This window comes from Myotis nattereri (genome assembly GCF_964212035.1).
Source record: "Myotis nattereri genome assembly, chromosome: 15".
In the NCBI taxonomy this organism is placed as follows: Eukaryota; Metazoa; Chordata; class Mammalia; order Chiroptera; family Vespertilionidae; genus Myotis; species Myotis nattereri.
This window is the reverse complement of record NC_138090.1, coordinates 53,491,227-53,517,593: the sequence shown is the minus strand read 5'-3', so window position 1 is coordinate 53,517,593 and position 26,367 is coordinate 53,491,227. Positions and strand designations below refer to the sequence as shown.

At 43.2% G+C, this 26,367-nt stretch overlaps 1 protein-coding gene across 5 annotated transcripts; it reads right to left on the bottom strand.

The window, feature by feature from the left end:
- Positions 1 to 10,196: 10,196 nt before the first annotated feature.
- On the bottom strand, positions 10,197 to 26,115 carry LOC308530460 (uncharacterized protein). 5 transcript variants are annotated; one of them, XM_081107128.1, is made up of 6 exons: positions 25,954 to 26,108; positions 22,669 to 22,816; positions 18,772 to 18,898; positions 17,694 to 17,838; positions 13,905 to 13,978; positions 10,197 to 12,713 (listed from the first exon to the last, which is right to left on the bottom strand). In XM_081107128.1, the coding sequence occupies exons 5-6, from the start codon at positions 13,947 to 13,949 to the stop codon at positions 10,947 to 10,949; spliced, it is 1,812 nt and encodes a 603-aa protein (XP_080963254.1). In that variant the 5' UTR covers positions 13,950 to 13,978; positions 17,694 to 17,838; positions 18,772 to 18,898; positions 22,669 to 22,816; positions 25,954 to 26,108; the 3' UTR covers positions 10,197 to 10,946. The 5 variants fall into 5 exon arrangements, with proteins under 5 accessions (XP_080963254.1, XP_080963252.1, XP_080963255.1 ...); XM_081107126.1 differs by lacking the exon at positions 17,694 to 17,838 and having other exon boundaries at positions 25,954 to 26,115; XM_081107129.1 differs by lacking the exons at positions 22,669 to 22,816; positions 25,954 to 26,108 and adding an exon at positions 21,706 to 21,953.
- Positions 26,116 to 26,367: the final 252 nt, after the last annotated feature.

The window sequence follows — 26,367 nt, the reverse complement described above, 5'->3', positions numbered from 1 at the left end:
CCTTCTTCTCTCTGAAATCAATAAAAATACATATTTTTTAAAAAAGGTCACTGACATCCTTACCAAGTGCACACTGAAATCGCCTCATGTTACTAAGTGCCAATGGATGCCTCAAAGTATGATAGACAGTAGGAAGGATGCAGAGCATCCTTAAGATGTATCTTAACTACACACAATATATTGAAAACCAAAAACAAATAGGGTCAAAACCGGTTTGGCTCAGTGGATAGAGCGTCGGCCTGCGGACTGAAGGGTCCCAGGTTCGATTCCGGTCAAGGGCATGTACCTGGGTTGCGGGCACATCCCCAGTAGGAGATGTGCAGGAGGCAGCTGATCGATGTTTCTAACTCTCTATCTCTCTCCCTTCCTTTCTGTAAAAAATCAATAAAATATATTTAAAAAAAAAAAAGAAACGTCTGTAAAAAAAACAAATAGGGTTGTTTCTTTTTAATGTAATTATTTCTTTTTTTTAAAAAAAAATATGTTATTGAATCTTTACAGAGAGGAAGGGAGAGAGATAGTTAGAAACATCAATGAGAGAGAAGCATCCATCAGCTGCCTTCTGCACACTCCCCACTGGGTATGTGCCTGCAACCAAGGTACATGCCCTTGACCAGAATCGGAACCTGAGACCCCCAAGTCCCAAGGTCGATGCTCTATCAACTGAGCCAAAACAGTTAGGGCTTACTGTAATTATTTCTAGGTTTAAAGCTTGAAAAAGGTAGAGAATACTTATATTAAGAAAAAAATTATAAGAGGTGAGTGTGAGATGTCACCAGTGGTGATTTCAGAAGTTAATGACCATTTACATGAATTAAATATCAGAGATAGAAAAAGCAAACACATGAATCAGAAAAAAGATCAATGCGTCTAATATTCCTTGATAAAGCATCATGTGGGGGCAGACTCAGTCATTTCTTGTCCCAGGTCACCTCTTTCTTGCCATCCTTCCCAGAAAACGAAAAGGGGCCCATCAGGAACATATGAGTATCTCCCTCTGTGTGAATAAAGGTTGCAAATGGAAGCAAATAATTATACAACTTTCAAGCCTTATGAACGGGAGATTTGTAATTCTCATTCAAATCTGTTTAAACAATTTAGTTATTAAATTAAACATACAGGGACACAAGCCAATATATCAAACTTAACCATCCACATCCCATCAGCTCACCCCTCACCCAGATCAGGGATCCCCGCCTCCCATTACTATGTATTTATGTCTATGGATCTGTCTCTGTCTCCTGCTCCCTTTCTCTTCACTATGGTCCTTTCCTGTGCCCCCCCCCCCCACCCCCGCTGCTCTTTCTCCTCCTTTCTCTCTGTCTGTCCTACACCTGGACCATGAAACTCCTGAAACCTACTTCCCTTCAGGGGCTCTGTCTCCTGGTCTCTGAGGCTCCATCTCCACACACGTCTGCGTCTTCCCCTCCCCCCGCCCACGGCCCCTCTGCTGCCTGTTCCCGTCTGTCCGCTCCCACAGCTGCTGACTCAGGGCTGCTCCCTCTGCTCCCTCATCCCTGAGCCCCCCTTTCTGTCCCTGCACTCGCTCCCCAACTCTTCTCCTCTGAACCAGTGTCTCTGTCTCAAGAGCCTCCTCCTGTGAGGCCCCCACTTCTGCTCCCCAGGACCCGCTCCCTCTCAGCCCCCCTTCCTCTCTCTGGGCTCCCCCTCCTCCCTGTGTCTCCACTTCCTTCCTCCTCAGGCCACTTTCCCGAGTGACCCCCTCACTCCTACCGTCGCCGTCCAGTCCCCCCCACACCCCCTATGGGCCCCTCTCTGTGGACCCGTCGCTGCCCTCTCTCCCGCCCACGTGTCTGTCTCTCACTCCCTCTCCTGACCCCCCAGCCTGGGCCCCCGCCCCCCGCAGTCACCGCGCCCACAAAGCCCATCCCTGCGGGCAGGTCGCCTCTTCAGGGGACACCGCGTCCTTCCCCCTGAGCCCCCCATGGACACTGTGCTCCCCGGGCACGCAGACCCCTTATGAAATGGGGGTGGGCCTAGGAGGGGGGTGCAGACCCCCAGGCCGGGAGCCATCCGGGCTCTTTGGGCGGGAAGCGCCGGGAGGCGGGAGGGCCGCAAAGGGCGGGAACCCCCTGACCCAGACTCTCAGCCCCGCGGGGAGCACCGGCGGCCCCGGGAACGGTTTTCAGCGGGAAAACCGCGCGGCAGGCGGTGGCCACAGCCACAGGCGGAGAGACCCCGGGCCGGGGCCTCCGTTTCCTCCCAAAGGAACGTGGCGCCCGCACCGCGCAGCCTCCCGGGACGCGGACTCACCGCTGAGAGAGGCTCCGGGGCGGGGACCCCAACAAGGACTTCAGCGCCCGCAGCGCCCTCAGCCTTCCCTGCGGGGAGGGGGACGTGAAGCATCAGCTTTAAAGACAAACACCCTCCTCAGGGGGAACCGCCACCTCCCCCTGCACAGCCGCTTCCGCGTCTGCAAGGAACTGCGCATGCGCCTCCCTGCGGGGTGGGCGGGGCCAGAGCCTGAGCTGAGCGGCTCCGCGATGGGGGCGGGGCCGAGCCCGGCGGCCAGGCCTGTGCAGGGACAGAGGGAGGGAGGGCGGGGCAGGAGCGAGGGGGCAGCCCCGGGTCCCCGCACCTCCTCCCACAGGGACAGCCCTTCCTGGGGGAGTTTCCACGTCATTGTCAGGGTTTTGGCTGGGGACGCGGCTGCGAAAGGCTTCACAAGGGAGAGAAGAGACAGGAGCAGAGGGAGGGCGTTTATTTTACTTCTTTAAAGGGAGGAAAGGGCCAGGTGCCCTCTGATGGCACAAGGCACCCCAGATAGAGGGGCTGTTCCTTTATTAGGGTGCTAGCGAGTAAATGGCAGCTGTGGCAAAAGCATAAAGGGGGAGGAGGAACCTGGAATTCACACAGAAGTTTCCCAGATCCCAGAGGCTGTGCTTAGAGCTACTGGCTGGTCTGCCCTTCAGCTGCAGGTGTCCCAGGGAGGGGTCTCTCCTGGGATCTTCACAAGCCGGGAGCACATTCTCACAGTGAAGTTACAGGGAATTCAAAAGGCGGGCAGATTGGGGGTGAAACCAGAAACTTTCTGCCTCCAATTCGCCTGGATCCTTAAACCCTAATTGAGGAGGGGAGGGGAAAGGCAGCCAGCTCTCAGCCCCTCCCTGTCTCCCCAACTGAAGGGAGAGGCAGCTTGACTTAGGGAAGCAGGAAGGTGGGGGTGTCAGAGACAGACCCCGATATCCATTCATGGTTAGGCCCCTGATAAGATCCCATCCAACACTGTGGGGGAGATATTTTCATCTGGTATTTTTCAAGGGATAAAAATTTTCTGTTTGTAAGTTGTAGTCTTTTAAGTTTTTGTGTTCTGGGAGTGCATTTTGAAATGAATGTCTTGCCACAACCGGTTTGGCTCAGTGGATAGAGCGTTGGCCTGCGGACTGAAGGGTCCCGGGTTCGATTCTGGTCAAGGGCATGTACCTGGGTTGTGGGCACATCCCCAGTGGGGGGTGTGCAAGAGGCAGCTGATCCATGTTTCTAACTCTCTATCCCTCTTCCTTCCTCTCTGTAAAAAAATCAATAAAATATATATTTAAAAAAAGAAATTAATGTCTTTAATTTAGTAGTCTCTATAATCTTAATCAGGGGTCCTCAAACTTTTTAAACAGGGGGCCAGTTCTCTGTCCCTCAGACCGTTGGAGGGCCCGTCTATAGTTTAAAAAAAAACAAACTATGAATAAATTCCTATGCCCACTGCACATATCTTATTTTGAAGTAAAAAAACAAAACAGGAACAAATACAGTATTTGTATTTGCATGTGGCCTGCAGGCCGTAGTTTGAGGACCCCTGATCTAGATAATGGGCCATTTACCATAATGTACAATGTCTCTTGTTAGCATTCATTATATTTGGGATAGAATAATTTAAAAATCAACAATATTTAAAACAGTTATAAGAATAATTATTGCCGAAACCGGTTTGGCTCAGTGGATAGAGCGTCGGCCTGCGGACTGAAAGGTCCCAGGTTCGATTCCGGTCAAGGGCATGTACCTGGGTTGCGAGCACATCCCCAGTGGGAGATGTGCACGAGGTAGCTGATCGATGTTTCTCTCTCATCGATGTTTCTAACTATCTCTCTCCCTTCCTCTCTGTAAAAAATCAATAAATATATTTTTTTTTAAAAAAAAGAATAATTATCTCTTTACTTAATCTTATATCCATTTTCAAATTTCGATTACTTTCCAGTATTTTCAGGAATATAGATATTCCCTAGAGTATTTTGAAACTGTATGTACTTTAAAGATATGACCTGTTTAGAAACATGTAATTTAGAGTATTTCTTGAGTCTATGAGTTGCCCAGGTGGTTCTTCTGCTTCATGTGCTATTGGCAAAAGGTTTGTGAACTTCTTCACTAGATCAAAACATGATTTCCCAAAACAAACAAAAAACAGCAAACAGGATTTCCCATCCTTCCAGACTTCCATCCTAGTTCCTTCACTTGCAGCCTCCACTAACAGTCTCCTTCCAGCCTCTATCCAGTAGCCAGTCCCAAGGCCATGTCACACGTGTTAGGTTTTTATTACTGAGCACCTCAATCTCAGGAACTCTTTTCTCTTACTAGTCTTTCTTGTGGAATAAAACACCCAAAGCTTAAATCAACCAAAATTCATCATTGCACATAACTCTGGGGAGGCTGAGCCCTTCTCTGCTGCTTTCACTTAGGCTCCTGCACACAGGTGCCTCCAGCTGGCAGGGAAGTTCTCTGGGGCTGCTGGGAGCTGGGACATACCTTCCTTTGAAGATATTTTTAAAGTTTTTTTTTTTTTTTTAAAAAACTGAATTTAGAGAGGATGGGAGAGATGGAAACATAGAATTGGAAAACAAACATTCATGGGTTGCCTCCCTAAGGAGCCTTGAGATCTGGAATCACACACCCAATTCAGGAATTTGTGGAACCAGGAATCAACCCTGCAACCTTTTGGTGGAGTGCACTACATGCAAACAAATGAGCCAAATAGGACAGAGTGTGAAATACCTTTAAGATAAACTTTACATCGTGATATACTTGTCAGTCACATCTAATATAATGTAACATCACATTTATTATATATCCCTTCAAAGAGAATCTGCACCTCAGCAGGTGTGGCTCAGTGGGTTAGAGTGCCGTCCCTCCCACCAGGTCACAGATTTGATTCCCAATCAAGTCTGGTATCTGGGTGGAAGGTTTGGTCTCCAGCCTGCCCTGTGTGCCTGAGGGAGGCAACCAATTAATGTGTCTCTCTCATATCAATGTTTCTGTCTCTCTCCCCGCTATCCCGCACACTCTCTCTAAGATCAATAGAAAAAAATATCCTTAGATAAGGATTTTAAAGAAAGAGAAACTACATTTACTTTTTAGAATGTTTTATTGATTTCAGAGAGGAAGGGAGAAAGAAACATCGATGATGAGAGAAGATCAATGTTCCACTGACTCCTGCATGCCCCCTATTACGGATTGAAGGGGAAACCTGGGCATGTGCCCTGACCAGGAATCTAATCCAACCTCCTGGTTCATAGGTCAATGCACATCCACTAAGCAACACAGGCTGGGCCAGAAAGTTTACTTCTTACAATTATAACCACTTCTCATAATTATAACCTATTTTGTTGCCCCAGCACCCTCTATTTTTTGTTTTGTTTTCTATTTTTGAATTATCTGTCATGTATAAATAACAAACCTGTCAAATGAAGAAGACATTGGGACGTATTTTTAGCTCAAGAATCATTAATTCTGGCCCCAGCTGGTGTTACTCAGTGGATATGCATCATTGGTTCATGGACTGGGAGCCCTGGCTTTGATTCCAGTAAAGGGGACATACCTACCTTGCAGGCTGGAACCCTGGCCAGAGCAGATGGTTACCAATGGATGTGTCTCTCTCACACTGATGTTTCTCTCACTGTATCTGTCCCCCTTCCTTTCACTCTCTCTAAAAACCAATGGAAAAACAGCCTCAGGTGAGGATTCAAAACAACAAAAAGATTCATTAATGTTGTCCTGGCCAAGGAGTAACTTTGCTGGCTGGAGTGCCATCCCAATGTGCCAGGATTGTGGGTTGGAGCCCAGATTGGGGCACATCCAGGGGTCAAAAATAAACAACAAAGGAATCATTACTTCTGCAACAGTTTGTATGGTGGTACATTCTCTGTAATGTAAGCCTAAAAGAGAAGTAAAACCATCGATTAAATATCCAATAATTACATCTCCCTTTATACCCACAATAATTTTTACCACAATATGTGTTAGTGAGCCTCTAATATGAAGTATGTTTCATTGAAAAAGATTTCACCTATAGACAAATAGCAGGACACTGTGTATGTAGTGAGTACATACATATGAGTGGAAGTAAGCTGAGTCCTAGGAGTTTCCGTTTTTCCTTTTTTGTTTTGTCCAATAGCAATGTATCTTCAAAACTTTCCATCTATCTCAGCATAAACATTTATTTAAAAAAATAAAACCAGCCTAAAAGGCTAGACTCAGTGGTTGAGCATAGAACTATGAACAAGGAAGTCAGAGTTCCATCTCTGGTCAGGGCACATGCCTAGCTTGATGGCTCCATCCCCAGTGTGAGGTATGCAGGAGGCAGGGAATCCATGATTCTCTCTCACCATTGATGTTTCTGTCTCTCTCTCTCCCTTCCTCTCTGCATTCAATAAAAAAATTTTTTAAAAGTTAATATATAAATATAAAACCTTAACATAGTAAAATAAAAATACTTAAAATTTTTCAAAACTCCTATTATTTCTGAGAAAACCAAGAGGACCTGTATTGGAAATAAGCTTTTAGAAATGTCTGTGGAACATACAGATGCAATCTGGTTGATGCAAAATTGACGAGCACCATCTTAGGAATTTCTACAGTAAAGAGAATAATGAATATTACCTTGTATATTTCAAGTTTAAAATTATTTTGGGTTTAAATGATGCTAGTAAACATTTGAGAGCTAGTTTTACTGTTTGCTTTTATGTTCACATAATGAATTAATATCCTTACTACACATCCCTGCATGAGACAGTAACGTGGAACTCAGCCACAGGCTTTGGTGAGGTGATCACGTTGAGAAGGGGTGTCTATTCACACAGGGACTAGAGACTGCAAGTAGGCTCCGGACCAGGGGTGGGCAAACTTTTTGACTCGAGGGCCACAATGGGTTCTTAAACTGGACCGGAGGGCCGGAACAAAAGCATGGATGGAGTGTTTGTGTGAACTAATATAAATTCAAAGTAAACATCATTACATAAAAGGGTACGGTCTTTTTTTTTTTTTTAGTTTTATTCATTTCAAACAGGTTGGATCCAGCCCGCGGGCTTGTTTGCCCATGGCTGCTCTGGACTATCATCCAGGTTGGTCGGTAAAAATTGCTTAGGGGCCCTACCTGGATGGATGCCCTGGCAGCTCTATACAAACCAGGAAATAAGAGACATGTGTACTGATGTATTAATGTGCACAAATGCGCAGGAACCAATGTGGGGGGGGGCGGGGGAGACACTGATAGGAGAAACAGCCTTTGCCTCATGTGAACAGCATATGTTAAGGGTCTTGTTCTCCTATCCATTCAGCTACCCTGTGTATTCTGGCTGAAGCAGTGAAAACATTTATATTGTACATGATTATTGATAGGTGTATTAGCTATTGGCATTTGAAATTAATTAATTCAATCATAGGAGGGGACTTTAACTTCCCATGGAAATCAATGGATAGATCTCCCAAACAAATAAATCAATAAGGAAAAGTGGTCTTAAAGGAATCATTAGACAAGACAGATTTTATGTTTTATGTACATTCTTTATTGTTTCAAGTATTACATATATCTCCTTCACTCCCCTCCCCCCGTGACCTCTCCCCGCCTGCCCCGGGATTTTATATGTTTACCCCAGAGATTATCAACCGGAGTGTCACACGCGCAAACTGGTGTGCTGCAAGAATTTTTAAAACAAACAGCAGTGACTGTTTAGACAATAGCACAGACTATATTACCCATAGATTGTCGAATAAAATAAGTGACAACAGCCAACACAGTAATAGCTGTGTGGTGTGCATGGGTCAAAATCAGACATTTTTTTTTGGAAGACTGGGAATATATTTATTTTGGTGAACCACTGAACTTCAGTAATTAGTTCAAGTGTGCCATCAGATAAAACGATCGAAACCTCTGACTTATAACTTTTCACCCCAAAGCAGTAGAATATGCATTCTGAACAAAACGAAGACAGAATTCTGCTAACTCAAGGGGCAGTGTCTGCTTCATCTATTTTCCTAATGGCCACATGAGAAAAAAAATATCTTATGTGTACTTGGTATCAATACACCTCAACATTCCTCACTACTGCACCAGAAAATGGAAATATTGTCTAGATGGGATTGAAGTCTTTGAAAGGTCTGGATCCCATAGTATGTCAATTCACAGAACAAATTCATAAAGCCCCTGGTCCAGATGAGTCCCAGTCACAAAATATCAGGAGACACACATATATAGGAATGCTCCATGAGTATGCCAGAAAGTAGAGTAGAATACTGAACATCTTGTCTCTGCAATCATTTTTTCAGTCCTTTGGGTGGCACATGCTTAGGAACTGATGTTTACAAACTTGTACAAATTCAGCACTGGACACAGAATAAATGTGTGGCTTTCATTTTAATCTCTGCTATCCTACTGTCCCTGTAACTTACAGTGATGGTTTGGAAAACACTCCAGGGACAGCTAATGGCAATGGACACACCTCTGGTCAGGCTGTGAATATAAAAAATAACTTTCATCCAAATTAATAAAAGGTTTCACCTACAAAGCTGCCATGGTCTCTGGGGTTCCTCTAGAAAGAATAACCAACATTAACCTACATTCAGGAAAGTGAGAACAGATTCTCTCTCATTATTGATGTTTCTATCTCCCTTCCTCTCTAAAATCAATAAAAAAAAATATATGAAAAAAGTGAGAATAAAACCTGTTTAATATGGGTTAATTCCATCCCAATGAAGAAGTTAACAGGAAAACAATGAGAAATTCTCAAAGTTTCCAATGAAAATCAGGACAAGAGAAATCATCCCAATTACTAAGTACACAGATGCCAATTTGTGGTATTCCAAAAGTAATATTAGTATTAAAAATATAGGTATCAGCATGAGAACCTGAATGGTGGGCTACTTCCTTCATGAATATAAAGCAAAATATTCGTCAAATTGTGATGTCAATCATTGCATTATAAATTCGAAACTATTGAGCAGAATCTACACAGCACTTGACAGGCTGATGTGGGACAGGAAGAACTTTACATGCTGTGGTTATAGCACTGCAAAAGGAATGGCAGCTTAGAAGACAAGGTGAAAAATCAGAAAGGAACAGGAAATAGGAAATGAAAGAAATAAAATTATTTTTCCTGAGTTCAGCCAGCACTGCAGCCTGGGAAAGGTGTCCTCTCTCCACCAGCAGAGTTCATGCCGATTCTAAATCTTGGGTACAACAACGTCACTGGTATTGCAATATTCATCTTAATTATGGAAAATCTATTACACAGTCAGCACCGTCCTGAAGGTAGCTCTGGTCACCTAAATGTGACAACCACAAATTGAACACCCTCAAAAACTTTTCAGCTGAACACATTGGCACAGAAAAGGAAGTAACTTTGATGACATCATTTACAAAACTCGAGAACTATTTTAAAAGATTATTCAAGGATTATTCTCTAATAGAAGAAAATAGTGCGCCTTACAATGTACCCAATATTCCATGGGAAAGTGTACACAAATGAAGTCCATATAATGTACAACAGCAAACAGATCTTTAGGACAGAAACAATCAATCCCATGATTTCACACATACACCAGGAATAAAACACAGCAGCATCAAGTGATATGGGAGTAGAATCACATTAATATTTCCTTCTCAAAAGACTTCAAAATAAATGAGATAACATCCTAAGTAATTGTACATCTGGAAACATCAATTCTTTTGATATATTCAAGTATACAAACATTACCTAACTACATTTAAAGTTTGGAGTACACTGTATAATAAACATTTTGGTTTAGAGCAATATCTGAAAGGCATTTTGGCTACCTATCTAGTAGCCAATTTAGTGATACTTTAAAATTCATAATCAATTACATACTTGGATAAAGTTTTTACATCTTAAGGCATAAATCCCTTGGAGTTTTATAAAGTATATATATTTTTTAATTAATTTTTTATTACGGTATTACGTATGTGTCCTTATCCCAACATAACCACCCTGACCTCCCCAACTCATGCCCTCACCCCCCTGTTGTCTGTGTCCATTAGTTAGGCTTATATGCATGCATACAAGTCCTTTGGTTGATCTTTCACCCTTACCCCCACCCTTCCCTACCTTCTCTCTAGGGTTTGACATATGCCTGATAATTTGTAAGACCTCATTTTATCGTTCTTAATGTAGCTTCAACCATTGAAGCTTAAATCCTTAGATGAAAACTTCGTTAATGCTGTTTCTCTTTATAATGATTCCTGAAATGTTGAGTAGGGTAGACCACAGGCTAAAGGCTTTCTTAGTTTTCTAGTGTAAGGCTTTCCTCCACTATAAAATCTCTGATGTTCAGTAAATTGTGAGCTATGTGTAAAGTCTGCAGCCAAACTCTACATTTGTAAGGACTGTCTTTACTATGAGGTCTCTCAGGTACAGCAAGACATGAATGCCTTTTAAAGGCTTTTCTATGTTTTTCACATTTGTAAGGCTTCTTGCCAGTATCCATTCTGTGATGTTCAGTAAGTTTTCATAGCTGGTAAAGGACTTAGGACACTCCTCACATCTGTAAGTCTTCTCTCAAATATGAATTCTGCTGTGCAGTAAGGCAGGAACACTGATGAAAGGCTACATTTATAAACCTTCTCTCAAGTGTGAATTCTCTGATGCTTAGTAAGGGATGCGGACTGGCTAAAGGTTTTGCCAGTCTCTACATTTACAAGGCTTCTCTCAAGTGTGAACTCTCTGATGCCTAGTAAGGCCTGAGGAGGTGACAAAGGATTTGCCACATTCTCTACATTTATATGGCTTTTCTCCTGTATGAATTCTGTGATGTACAATAAGATTTGAGGACCTGCTAAAGGCTTTCCCACATTCTCTACATTCATAAGGTTTCTCTCCAGTGTGAACTTTCTGATGATTAGTAAGGGTTGACAAGTGGCTAAAGGCTTTGCCACATTCTCTACATTTAGAAGGTTTCTCTCCAGTGTGAATTTTTTGGTGATTAGTATGTGATGAGTACTGGCTAAAGGCTTTGCCACATTCTCTACATTTAGAAGGCTTCTCTCCAGTATGAATACGCTGATGACGATTAAGATCTGAGGAGTAGCTAAAGCTTTTGCCACACACTTTACATTCATAAGGCTTCTCTCCAGAATGAACTCTCTGATGATTTTTAAGGTGTGAGAACCAACTAAAGGCTTTGCCACATTCTCTACATTTAAAAGGCTTCTCTCTAGAATGAACTCTCTGATGATTTTTAAGGTGTGAGAACTGGCTAAAGGCTTTGCCACATGCGCTACATTTATAAACCTTATCTGCAGTATGAATTTTATGATGACGAGTAAGTTTTGAGGAATCACTGAAGGTTTTGCCACATTCTCTACATTTATAAGGCTTCTCTCCCGTATGAACTCTCTGATGTAGATTATAGGAGGAGGGCCAGCTAAAAGCTTTGCCACATTCTCTACATTTATAAGGCTTCTCTCCAGTATGAACTCTCTGATGTAGATTAAGGGAGGAGGACTGGCTAAAGGTTTTGCCACATTCTCTACATTTATAAGGCTTCTCTCCTGTATGAACTCTCTGATGCCCAATAAGGTTTGAGGCCCAGCGAAAGGCTTTGCCACATACTTTACATTTATAAGGCTTCTCTCCAGAATGAACTCTCTGATGATAAGTAAGGTGTGAGGACCGGCTAAAGGCTTTGCCACATTCTCTACATTTATAAGACTTCTCTCCAGAATGAACCTTCTGACGACTAAGGTAAAAGGAATTGATAAAGGCTTTGCCATATTTGCTACATTTATAAGGCTTCTGTCCAGTATGAACTCTCTGATGAGTCATAAGGTTTGAGGGCCAACTAAAGGCTTTCCCACATTCTGAACATTTGTAAGTCATTTCTTCTCTATGATTTCTATGATGTTGATTACGTCTTGAGGATTGACTAAAGCCTGTTCCATCTTCCCTGAGTTTGTAAAATTTTGCTATAGTATGAATTCTTCCCTTATGTACAATAAGAGATGAATGACATTTAAAGGCTTTGCCACATGCTTTACATTTGTAAGGCTTCTCTCCAGTACAAATTTTCTGATTTAGCATACAACCTGAAGGCCAATTCGATCTTTTACCAGAATCTTTACATTTATAAGGTTTTTCTCCATTATGGATTTTTTTCATTTTATTTAGATTGAATATTTGACTGAAGACTCTCCCACATGGATTCCATTTGTAAGCCTCCTCTCTAGCATGAATATTCTCTTCTTCAGTGTAATTTGAAGACTGCTGAAAAGACCTGACACATTTTCTTTCTTTGCGTGTCTTCTCCGCGATAGGAATAACCTGACATATATTGTGATTAGACATTCGGTCAAAGACTCTTCCGCTTTTATAATGGTCCTCCGCAAGTTCCCTCGTCCGATGATTAATATATGATTCTTGCTTAAACTTTTTCCAATGTTCAATCCATTGATAACTGCTATCTCCATTATGTGTACTCTGGTGATAATGGGAGATAGAAAGGCCTTTAGCCACAGTTATAATTTCATTAAACATGTACACTTGTTCTATAATACCATTTTGTTAGGTATTAAACCAAGATAGTTGTATAAAAAAAGCTTTCCTAATATATTAAACTTACAGACCAAAAAAAAATAAGTACAAAACATTGTCAGAGGAAGGATGAATCCTTTTTCAAAAGACTGCCAAAATGCCAAGCCAGGATGTCTTAGTTGTTGAGCTTCGACATCTCAACAAGAAGACCATGGTTCCATTTCCAGTGAGGACACATGCCCTGATTTCAGAATCGGTCCCCCATGGGAGGCATGCAGGAGGCAGCCAAGGAATGATTCTCTCTATCATTGATGTTTTCCTCTCCCTCTTTGTCTCCCTTACACTCTGAAATGAATAAAAATATACTTTTTAATAAAAAAATCATAAAAGATTGTCAAATAGAGCACATGTTAATTTTACATGCATATTATAAATCTATACATTTTAGAAATGATTGAATGAAAGTTTAATTTCACCCTACATTTTAAACAATTCAAATGATTATTTACTCTATAGACTATGTGAATTCCTAGTTTATCCAGATTTTCTTTCCAAAATGCCTAACAGTAAAAAGTCATTTTCGACCCTCATGTGCATAAACACACAGATCTCCCAAAATAACTGACTTTAAATTGGGAGGTTTCTCAAATGCCTTAATACACGTGACCTTGTTCGGTAACAAGAATTTAAGTATAATAACTAGAGGCCCGGTGCATGATATCATGCCAGGGTGGGGTCCCATGGACTGGAGGGCGATAGCATAGTCCCGATTGGGATGGATGGGGACTAGCTAGACAGGGAAGGACCGCAGCCAGGGAGGTACCATTGGTAGATCAGTGTGTTTCTCCAGGGCGTGTCCAGCCTTCTCGCCCAGTACAGCCGGACCACAGTAGCAAGCTAATCTACTGGTCGGAGCATCTGCGCCTGGTGGTTAGTGCGCGTCAGAGCGACTGGTTGAAGGGTCGACCAAATGGTCGATGGAATGGTCGGACACTTAGATTACGCTTTTATTATATTGGACTATTTCAGATTAGTTCTTTTTATATTAATATCTTCTGTTATCATCACACTCTTCCTCAAATTCAAAGGCTTTCATTATAAGAATACATTGTCAAAGCAACACCTTTTATATCTTACCAGTATTATTTCAGAGAATAAATCTTGTATTCCGGGCTTTGGCATAAAGGCATGGTTACCTTTACATGAAAGAGCTGAAAGAAAAGAAATATTTAGGTTTTGACAATCAGGTGAGTGCACTTTGAACTTACCAGCAAGTATTGACCAAATGACATTTTGGAGTACTACAAGAGCAAGTGAAGAATTCAAACAAAGCTCAAGACAGGTACAATGAAGAAAACTCACATTAAAGAGGAACAAAGAATTGCTTACATTTACCAATGATACCTGCTCAAACACTTTGAAACAAAATGGCAATATTATAAAAACACTGCCAATTCCCAGTTTCTTCGCTGGAGGGAAAGAGAGATGAGGGAAACATGTGTTCAATGATCTCCCTGTTTTGAAGCACCTTGAAGAACATGTGTCTGTTGTGCATGACACAGAGTGAGAACAGAATGGCAGGACACAGTGAGTACTCTGTAGTGGCTGCTACAAAGAAATAATGAGAAAGTGTTCAAGTACCACAAAGACTGCGGTACTGAAGATGTATATGAAGCCTGAAAAGATACCGTGGGTCTGAGAAAGAAACAGAGAACATTTCAACTGGGAAATTAAAAAGACAACCGAACCAAGAATACAAATCCTGAAAATAGTGTGGACCGAAAAAATTTCTTCCACAGATGATTATCATTTATTTTCTCCTACAGAAACCATGATCAAAAGTCTGCTGCTATACAATTCTGGAGTCTCAAGAAAAGATATCACGTCATTCCAAAAACAGAAAAAGTGTACCATCAAGAAAACAAAATAAATGTCATCAAACTGGCACTACATTAATGGAAATATATTAATTACCTGAAAAAGAATGGAACGAAATATCTTAAAGCCCAAAAGTAAAAAAAAAAAAGAAAACTAAATAATGTCACCAAAATATTATATAACCAAAGTAAAACTAGAATGAGAAAGTATTTTATGAACATCACACCAAAGGGGAAATTGAAAAATATAGTACCAGAATTAAAAAATACAGTAGAATCATTAGTGAAATATATGTTCAACTTAAAACATCAAAGAATTTGCCTGGCAGCAGTGGCTCAGTGGTTGAGCTTCAATCTAGGAACTAGATCAGTGATGGCAAACCTATGACACATGTGTCAGACGTGACACGCAAACTCATTTTTTTGGTTGATTTTTCTTTGTTAAATGGCATTTAAATATATAAAATAAATATCCAAAATATAAGTCTTTGTTTTACTATGGTTGCAAATATCAAAAAATTTCTATATGTAACATGGCACCAGAGTTAAGTTAGGGTTTTTCAAAATGCTGACACGCCGAGCTCAAAGGGTTCGCCATCACTGAACTAGATAGATGGTCATGGTTTGGTTCCACGTCAGAGCACAGGCCTGGGTTCAAGGCTAGATCCTGATCATGCAAGAGGCAGCCAATTGATGATTCTCTCTCTTCATTGATGTTCCAAAAGTCAGTATGATTGAATAATGGGCAAAGGACCTGAATAGACATTTCCCAAACAGGATATAAAGATTCCCAATAGACATATTAAATGATGTTCAACTCATTCATCATCAGAGAAATGCAAATGGACACCACCATGAAATACCACCAAATACCTAACAGGATGCCAATCATCCATAAATCAAAAAAACAAGTATTACCAATGAAGTGGAGAAATGAGAACATTCATGCACTCTCAGCAGGATTATAAACACATTGGTGCAGCCACTAACAAAACATGATGGAGGGTTTTCCAATATTTACAAACAAGTGTCAGGTAACACAATGATTCCATTTCTGGGGATTTATACAGAGAACACAAATTCAAAAAGATATGCCCACCCATATATCCACTGCAGCACTATTTGCAACAGTAAAGATACTGGACTGGAAAAAAAGGACTATTTTTATAATGATGCTGTACCATCTATATCTATATCTATATCTATATCTATATATATATAAATAAAAGCCTAAGCGACCATTATGACCAGTCGACAGCTCGACCTATCACTATGACACACACTGACCACAAGGGGACAGACACAATGCAGTCAGTGAGCTCCTACAGCCAAACTCCCACAGCCACCCAACCTCCCGCAACCCCTCCCCCGAGCCGACTGGCCCTGATTGGGACTGGGCGATACAGCGATGGCCAGCCAGGGCAAGGGATCACACCCCTGCATGACTTTGTGCACCAGGGCCCTAGTTTAAAATCAATTAAATGACTTCATTTGACTTGACGTGTAAGGAGACAAAATTTATATCTCAACTCATGTCCTTCAAGACAAGACTCACTATGTATTTATTCCAGAAATGACACAATAGCTGCAAATATAACTTCCATGTTATTGAATATAAAACTACATTAATTTCATACCTCTCACATTTTTGAAAGGAAAATACATAACCAAGTTTGTATTTCAATCCATCGTATTAAAACGGAAACATCCAATGTATCAACTCAAACATTAAAGAAAAAACAAGAACAATAAATATGGCAATCTCAACAGAAAAAAAAAGAAGCAGCCACAGGCTGAGAAAGTATTTTGTTACAGTCAACATGGCCCAGCTGGCATGGCTCAGCAGTTGATCATCCACCTATGAACCAGAAAATCATAGTTCAATTCCTGGTCAGGGAACAATACCAAGTTGTGGGCTCGATCCGAAGTAGGGGGTGTGCAGGAGGCCACTGATCAATGATTCTCTCTTATCACTGATGTTTCTATCTCCCTCTTCCTCTCTCTTTCTCTCTGACATTAATATATATATTTAAATAAAAAAGTCAACATGTACAGGACAATTATGCTAAACACACAAGGAAGTCTTCAAACTCAACATGGACAAAACAACCAACGTGAAAAGGGCCAAACATCTTCATGCACAGCACTACAAAATATATACACATAGAAAATCGGTGTAACAAGATCATGCACGTCTTATGACACTAAGGAAATGCACATTATAACAATGAGAAGTAACAAAGAGCACAGACAAGCAACAGTAAACCACCATTGAACAGGTCATAAAATCCAGAACATTGACCATACCAAATGCCTTTGTGATGGTGGAACAACTGGAACTCCAATCACTGCTGCTGAAAACGCCAAATGCTACAGCCCCTTGAAGAGATGCTCTGGAGGTTTTTATAAAACTGAATATACACTCAGTAATTGGGCTCCTTACTCTTAAACCAAAGAATTAAGCCTTTTATCTACACAAAAGCCTATAAGGGGCTGCTTATTCATAATTTACAAAAATTGGAACCAATGCAGAGGTCCGTCAACAAGTGAATGGATAAATATACTGAAGTACATACAATGAAGTCTTATTCACTACTATAAAGAAATAATACATCAAGCCATGGAAAGACATGATAGAAACCTAGATACATAGAAGTAAGTGAAAGAATCCAATCTGCCTGCAAAGGTAGCCCAGTTGCTTAGAGGATTGTACCTATATAATAAAGTTGTAGGTTTGTATTGATGTTCTTTGTGAATGGAGACGCTGAGATGAGTTTGCCATGCAGAATTAAGTTTAGAGAAGCAGAGGGCTATTGCTAGTCAGGCAAGTAGCAAAAGCCCCCAAAGCCCTCATTGGCTTTTATTCAGGGAGTACAGCAAATAACAATGGAGTACAGCAAGTAACAATGATTAACAAGCTTGCTTATGAGATCATCTGAGCTAAGTTATACATTACACTATTAATTTCCTATATTATACAAAGACTCTTTCCAACTGCAGCAGTGGGCCCTCCCTTGAACTTTCCACGCCCTTATGGACTATTTATCACCTCAAGGAAAGTTCTGCCTCTGAACAATAAGTCTTGCTTGCAAGACTTTGTTCTGACGTGGCCTGCTTGAAGGCTCCCGTCCTTTCTTGGCAGAATGTCCTCTTCTAGATAACTTCATTCCGCTTGTCCAGCTACAGTTTGATCTCTGTGCAGGGCACATACAAATAAATCAATTAATGCCCAGCTGAAGTTTCTATCTCTCTCTCTCTAATTCTCCTTTCCTCTCTGAATTCAACAAAATTTTAAAAAATCAAAAGATAAAAGAAATAGAGTGTGAATTTTGATAGAAGCTTTCCCATTTCAAATCCAGTTTGTCTCCTGGCCAGAAGACATGACAGAATATTAAAATATTTTACCAAATGATATTCGAAAGCATTATTTTCTTTTCTTTTCTTTTTTTAAATATATTTTATTGATTTTTTACAGAGAGGAAGGGAGAGAGATAGAGAGTTAGAAACATAGATGGGAGGGAAACATGGATCAGCTGCCTCCTGCACGTCTCCCACTGGGGATGTGCCCGCAACCCAGGTACATGCCCTTGACTGGAATTGAACCTGGGACCCCCCAGTCCGCAGGCCAACGCTCTATCCACGGAGCCAAACTGGTTTCGGCCGAAAGCATTATTTTCTGATAGTACTTTCATGTAGACAACATGTAAAGTGTACAAATATTGAGTTCCTAATTCATATAACAAAGCCTTTCTTTTCTACATAAAAAAAATCCCCAATTTGTTCCTTTTAAAAAATATATATTTTTCTTGCTTTCAGAGAGGAAGGGAGAGGGAGAGAGAGAAACATCAATGATGAGAGAGAATCACTGATCTGTAGCCTCCTGCACACCCCCTATTGGGGAGCCAGTCAGCAATCTGGGCATTGGCCCTGGACCTGAATCTAACCTGGGACCATTCAGTCTGCAGGCAACTGAGCCTATCCGCTGAGACAAACCAGCTAGGGCCCAATTTCTTCCTGGAGAGCAAAAATCTACCATAGAAAGCAGAAGCCCCTCAGAGATGTTAATATAATAAAGGAAATAAAACCCTAGAGGTGGAGTAGCAACTCCGGAAGCAAGTCAACCTCACCCAGGGAAGCCAGATTGCTGTAGTTCTCCAACATCACGTCCAGGTACAATTTCCGCTGAGCTGGGTCCAGGCATTCCCACTCCTCCTGAGAGAAATCTATGGCCACATCCCTGAAGGTCAACGGTCCCTGAAATAAAAGACACATTTACCAAGAGGTCACCAGTGGAGTTCATAATGTCACCCAACATGAAAACAGTGTTAGGAGAAGAGGCTGGGTCCTAGGGGAGTATCCTGAATCACCCAATAAGATCACTTCGGGTGATCTTTGTGTGTACTTTGAGATCATTTTGATCAGTAACATTCTCTGTTTTCTGACACTGACAAATGAGGATGACACATGTACACATATACAGCCAGAAGCCAATGTATCAAACTTAACCATCCACATCCCATCAGCTCACCCCTCACCAAGATCAGGGTTCCACTCCTCCCACATGTACACAGATCCACAGTACAGATTTTTCTTTATAAGAAAATAAACTTTAAAATTAAGACATAGGCCTAGCTGGTTTGGCTCAGTGGATAGAGTGTCGGCCTGCAGACTGAAGAGTTGCAGGTTCAATTCCAGTCAAGGACACATGCCTCAGTTCCGTGCTGGATCCCCACTAGGGGTTGTACAGGAGGCAGCCGATCAATGATTCTCTCTCATCACTGATGTTTCTATCTCTCTCTCTCTTTCTCTCTCCCATCCTCTCTGAAATAAAAAAATATATTTTAAAAAATTAAATTAAGAAATGGACACAGGCATATGGATTTTTTAAGTGCTTGTTTGCATCGTTCAGGGTCAGTGGTGTATATTTCTCAGCTGTAAATGTGATGGTGGGTTGGAAGTATATCGACTTCTTCTCAAGTGTAAAGCAACCACTATGAAATGAACTCCTATGAAGACACAGATTCTGATCCAGATTCTCAGATGGGGCCTGTGTTTCCACATGTGCAACAAGCTCACTTTTTACTTTGATGTCAATGTTTCCGTATCAGGTGCCATACTTCTGAATACACAAAAAAAGAAAACAGAAGAAAAAATTCATACCAAACTTAGAACTAAAATGGTCGTTAATGGAATTTACAGTTGTCATGAAATAGGACACATATGAACCATAATCTTAGTGGAAAATTTCACATGAGTAATCTTAGAATAAGATTATTCTGCCTGGTCCAGCGGTTCAGTGCTGACCCATGAACCAAGAGGTCAGATTTGATTCCCGGTCTGGACTCAATGCCAGTGTGGGCTGTGCAGGAGGCAGCCAATCAATAATTGTCTCTCATCACTAATGTTTCTAACTCTCTCTACCTCTCTCTTCCTGTCTGAAATCCATAAAAATGTTCTTAAAAAAAAAAAGAAAAAATAGCTGAAATCATGTTAACCGTTTAAACATAGAGACATACACTTCACAACTATGAAATCAAGATGGTTTAGTGATTCTGTAAATCTCATGAATCCATTTGTGTATGTTCCCCTTTGTGTTTTATAAACACAATAAGGAGAGAAACATAAGGATACAAAACAAGTTAGACTTATTATTTCCTTTTTGTGGTTGTAAATCCTTACCTGAGGAGATTTTTAGCATTGACTTTTCAAAAGTGGAAGGCAGGGAGGTAGAGCCAGGAAAGGGAAAGACAAGGAGGGAAGGAAGGAAGGTTAGAGAGAGGGTGTGTGTGGGGGAGAGAGAGAGAGAGAAAGAGAGAAAGAGAGAGAGAGGGAGAAATGTGAGAGACAGAGAGATACATGGATTGGCTGCCTACCACGGGTACCCAGGACCTACTTGCCCTGGACAAGGAATCAAAACCTCCACCACTGATCCACACCAGCCTGGTGGAACTAATTTTTCTCACTACTAAATTTCATTCAAAATTTTTATGTGTCATCAGTGCAGAGCTATGTTGTAGAAATTTAATGTAACTGAACACACATTAATAATATCATTCTTGGAAACTTTCTAGAAAATACAAAAAGTGATCATGTACAGTGTGTCCGTTACATGAGTATAAAATATAATGAAAATTTAAATAATCCAGGCCTGATTATATTAAGCTCCCATGAAAAAGCCAATGATCTATAGGAAATAAACGTTAAGTCCTTCATTTTCAAAAGGAAACACAAACTAAGAGGGACATTCTCCAGATGTGAAGTGATGGTCTTTGCACAACTTTGATTAAACCCCTACTAACTCTTCTTACGGAGAAAGGGGGACTATTAACTCTACGGTGAGTGAGTGCAGCACCTCTGCCACGTGAACATCAGGTAGAGCAGAGGTCGTCAAACTTTTTAAACAGGGGGCCAGTTCACTGTCCCTCAGACATTCCACACATGCGCACTGCGGGCCCGGAACGAGTCGGCTGCTAAGCAGGACAGGCAGCGGTGGCAAAAACACTTGGCAGGCCGGATAAATGTGGATAAATGTTTTCCGCGGGCCACATGTGGCCCGCGGGCCGTAGTTTGAGGACCCCTGAGGTAGAGTGAGACAATGGGCATCAGTTGACTGAGGCACATGGAAGGGCAGGTCACCACTGTTGACATTACTGGCAAAAATATATCAATAAATAAATAATTATGAGGAAATAATCAAAAACAAACATTAATTTTTGCACGTGTCAATGCATGTGTACCTCTCCTGTTCTGTAAGCTAATAGTATATTTACCTACCAAGTCTTTCGTACTAATCTAGTGAGTGACTCTCTTTTATTTACTCTTCTTAGAACTTTGTGAGCTATTCTGAGCAGTAAAATGTGTATTTTCTTACCCCTGATAAAAAGCTGATGCTGCAGCCACTTGAGCCTAAAACCTACATTTCCCTTCTTCAAGACACAAGAGCCTCTGACCCCATCCCAATAGAGATGTTAGACATGAATGCCTTCCCAGGTGGATCTGTCATAAAAGGGATGTTTTTAATAGTTGAGAGTCATTAATTAAAGGTGGGAATGCTTCCTTACCTTGTGGAGGTTGCAAAAAATGAAGGCAGAGAAGGCTCTGGGAAAAAGGAGAGAAGTATATTCCGGCCAGAGTGGTTCAGAAGTAGAGGGCTGACTTATGAACCAGGAGGGCAAGGTTGCATTCCTGGTCAGGACACACTCCAGTTTTGACTGGATCCCCAGTGGAGGATGTGGAGGAGGCAGCTAATCAAAGATTCACTCTGCTCACTGATGTTTCTCTCTCTCTCTCTCTCCCTTTCCTTCCAATTCTGAAATGAATAAAAACATATTAAAAAAAGAGAGAGGGAGCCCTAACCGGTTTGGCTCAGTGGATAGAGCGTCGGCCTGCGGACTCAAAGGTCCCAGGTTTGATTCCGGCCAAGGGCACGTACCTTGGTTGCAGGCACATACCCAACGGGAGTGTGCAGGAGGCAGCTGATTGAACTCTCTCATCGATGTTTCTAACTCTCTAGCCTTCTCTCCTTCTCTCTGTAAAAAATCAATAAAATATATTTTTTTAAAAATTGAGAAAAAAAAAAGAGAGGGAAATATAGAAACTGCTTTCACTGGCTATCATAAGAAAAAAGGAAAGAAATAAGAAAAGGAAAACAACCAAGAAAGGCAAGAACATCAGAAGTAGAGAAATATGGAGGAGAGGACGGAGCCCAGAGAGATGAAGGGGGGCTGAAAGAGAGATGGGTCCTGGTGAACCCAAGTGCAGGCAACAAAGGGGTAGGCACTTCAGAGAGGGAGACTGGTTCAGAGGAGATAAATTGGGGGGAGCACGTGCAGGCACAGAAAGGGGGGTTTAGGGATGACTGAGCAGAGGGAGAAGCAGCACAGAGTCAGCCCGCTGTGAGTAAGAGGACATTCTGTAACAAGGGCAGCAGAGGGGGACACAGGCATAGGGAGAGAAAGAGAAATATATCAACAAATATTCAAGGAAAGGCAAACACAGCCTCTGAGACAGGACCATTCTTTTACCTGAGAAGCAGCCATTTGGTCCTGGTCCTGATCGGGGGTCTGGGTTGTTTCCTCAGGTGAAAGTATGTTGAGGAGTCACAGAATGTGCCTTCAAAGGCGTCCCCACAGCCTGTTAATCAGCTCAGCTCACACTCACAGTCAGAAGGACCTGAAAATGAGGAAAAGGCCACCCCTCCTGTCCTTGGTCACAGGAGTGTCAGGAACAATGAGCTCCTACATGGAGACCACACAGTGAGGGGTTTTATTCTGTCTTCATGTGTCTGCCCTTCCAAAGATATCCATACGCTCCTACAGCAATAAGAGCACATACTGCCCAGTTGTAACTGCAAACCCAACACAGCACCCCTAACCTTTCCTGAAAAAGTCTGCCCTAAGGTCCATGACAGGGCATCTTTAACTAGTTTTTTCCTGGGGCCTGTAAAGCTCCCCCAGAGCTGTTTTCAATAGCACTGGGTACCAGACATCAGACCCAGCACCCCTGAGACCTCTGGGTAGTGGGAGGGGGTGAAGCAGTTAGTTGTACACCTGCAGGTTTCCCAGTCAGATTTCCTCCCTCTTGTCGCAGGAAATTACGGAGAATAGATCTTCATGCTAAAGCCTTTGGGGAAAGTTATCTACTGAAATATGCTCATCGCCAAAACCGGTTTGGCTCAGTGGATAGAGCGTCGGCCTCCGGACTGAAAGGTCCCAGGTTCGATTCCGGTCGGGGGCATGTACCTGGGTTGCGGGCATATCCCCAGGAGGAGATGTGCAGGAGGCAGCTGATCGATGTTTCTCTCCCATCGATGTTTCTAACTCTCTACCTCTCTCCCTTCCTCTCTGTAAAAAATCAATAAAATATATTTTAAAAAAAAAGAAAAGAAAAGAAATATGCTCATCAAATGACTTCACCATGAATAGATGGGCTCTGTGGGAACAAAGTTCGAGTTCAACCCAGTCCATCCTTCAATATTTTTAGAGAATGGACACGAGGGACTTAGGGGAACAGCTCCTTTGTGGCTCACAGACACTAATTCAACAAATCGCATGAAGAGAAGAAAGAAGTGCTGAACATTGGACCAACTCACAGAACTAGCTTCTGACTGCTGAGATCATTGACATTGTGCTCTATCCCATTTCACTCAAGGGAGAGAGTGTCTGCCTGCACAGTGAAGTATCTCAGGTTGAATTCTGGTCAAGGGCACATGCAAGGGTTTGGGGCTCCATCTCCAGGAGGGGGTGTGCAGGAGGCAGGTAATCAGTGATTCTCTCTTATCATGGAGATTCCAATCTCTCTCCCTATCCCTTCCTTTCTCTGAAGTCAACAAAAAAATATATTTTTTAAAAAAGATCATAGCCGAAACCGGTTTGGCTCAGTGGATAGAGCGTCGGCCTGCAGACTGAAAGGTCCCAGGTTCGATTCCGGTCAAGGGCATGTACCTGGGTTGAGGGCATATCCCCAGTGGGAGATGTGCAGGAGGCAGCTGATGGATGTTTCTAACTCTCTATCTCTCTCTCTTCCTCTCTGTAAAAAATCAATAAAAAAAAAAAAAAAAAAAAAAGATCATAGACATCCTTACCAAGTATACGCTGAGATCACCTCATGTTACTAAGTACCAACCAATGCCTGAAGGTGTGATAGACAGTAGAAAGGATGCAGGGCTCAGAATCTGAAGTGCACACAATATATTGAAAACTGAAAACAATTAGGGTTGTTTCTTTTTAATGTAATTATTTCTAGGTTTAAAGCTTGAAAAAGGTGGAGACCACGTTATATTAAGAAAACAATAATAAGAGGTGAGTGTGAGATGTCACCAGTGGTGATTTCAGAAGTTAATGACCATTTACATGAATTAAATATCAGAGATAGAAAAACCAAATTCCTGGATCAAAAAAAAAGATTGATGCTTCTAATATTCCTTGATATAGCATCATGTGGGGACAGACTCAGTCATTTCTTGTCCCAGGTCACCTCCTTCTAGGCATCCTTCCCAGGAAATGACAAGGGACCCATCAGGAACATACGAGTCTCTCCCTCTGTGTGAATAAAGGTTGCAAATGGAAGCAAATAATTATACAATTGCAAGCCTTATGAACGGTAGATTTGTAACTCTCATTAAAATCTGTTTAAACAACATAGTTGTTAAATTAAACATATACAGCCAGAAGCCAATGTATCAAACTTAACCATCCACATCCCATCAGCTCACCCCTCACCGATTTTAGGGTTCCCCTCCTCCCACTACATGTATTTCTGTCTGTGGATCTGTCTCTGTCTCCTGCTCCCTTTCCCTCCACTGTGGTCCTTTCCTGTGTCCCCCTCCCCCCTGCTCTCTCTCCTCTTTTCTCTCAGTCTGTCCTACACCTGGACCATGAAACTCCTGAAACCTACTTCCCTTCAGGGGCTCTGTCTCCTGGTCTCTGAGGCTCCATCTCCACACACGTCTGCGTCTCCCCCTCCCCACGCCCGCGGCCCCTCTGCTGCCTGTTCCCGTCTGTCCGCTCCCACAGCTGCCGACTCAGGGCTGCTCCCTCTGCTCCCTCAGCCCTGAGCCCCCCTTTCTGTCCCTGCACTCGCTCCCCAACTCTTCCCCTCGGAACCAGTGTCTCTGTCTCAAGTGCCTCCTCCTGTGCGGCCCCCACTTCTGTTCCCCAGGACCCGCTCCCTCTCAGCCCCCCTTCCTCTCTCTGGGCTCCCCCTCCTCCCTGTGTCTCCACTTCCTTCCTCCTCAGGCCACTTTCCCCAGTGACCCCCTCACTCCTACCGTAGCCGCCCAGCCCCCGCACATCCCCTATGGGCCCCTCTCTGTGGACCCCTCGCTGCCCTTCCTCCCGCCCACGTGTCTGTCTCTCTCTCCCTCTCCTGACCCCCCAGCCTGTGTGCCCGCCCCCCGCAGTCACCGCGCCCACAAAGCCCCTCCCTGCGGGCAGGTCGCCTCTTCAGGGGACACCGCGTCCTTCCCCGTGAGCCACCCCCATGGACACTGTGCTCCCCGGGCAGGCAGACCCCTTATTAAATGGGGGTGGACCTAGGAGGGGGGTGCAGACCCCCAGGCCGGGAGTCATCCGGGCTCTTCGGGCGGGAAGCGCCGGGCGGGGGGAGGGGCGCAGAGGGCGGGAACCCCCTGACCCAGACTCTCAGCCCCGCGGGGAGCACCGGCGGCCCCGGGAACGGTTTTCAGCGGGAAAACCGCGCGGCAGGCGGTGGCCACAGCCACAGGCGGAGAGACCCCGGGCCGGGGCCTCCGTTTCCTCCCAAAGGAACGTGGCGCCCGCACCGCGCAGCCTCCCGGGACGCGGACTCACCGCTGAGAGAGGCTCCGGGGCGGGGACCCCAACAAGGACTCCAGCGCCGGCAGCGCCCTCAGCCTTCCCTGCGGGGAGGAGGACGGGGAGCGTCAGCTTTAAAGACGAACACCCTCCTCAGGGGGAACCGCCATGTTCCCCTCCACAGCCGCTTCTGCGTCTGCAAGGAACTGCGCAGGCGCCTCCCTGCGGGGTGGGCGGGGCCAGAGCCTGAGCTGAGCGGCTCCGCGATGGGGGCGGGGCCAAGCCCGGCGGCCAGGCCTGTGCAAGGACAGAAGGAGGGAGGGCGGGGCAGGAGCCAGGGGGCAGCCCCGGGTCCCTACACCTCAGCCAATGGCAGTGGTTCTCAACCTTCTGGCCCTTTAAATACTCTTCCTCGTGTTGTGACCCAACCATACAATTATTTTCGTTGCA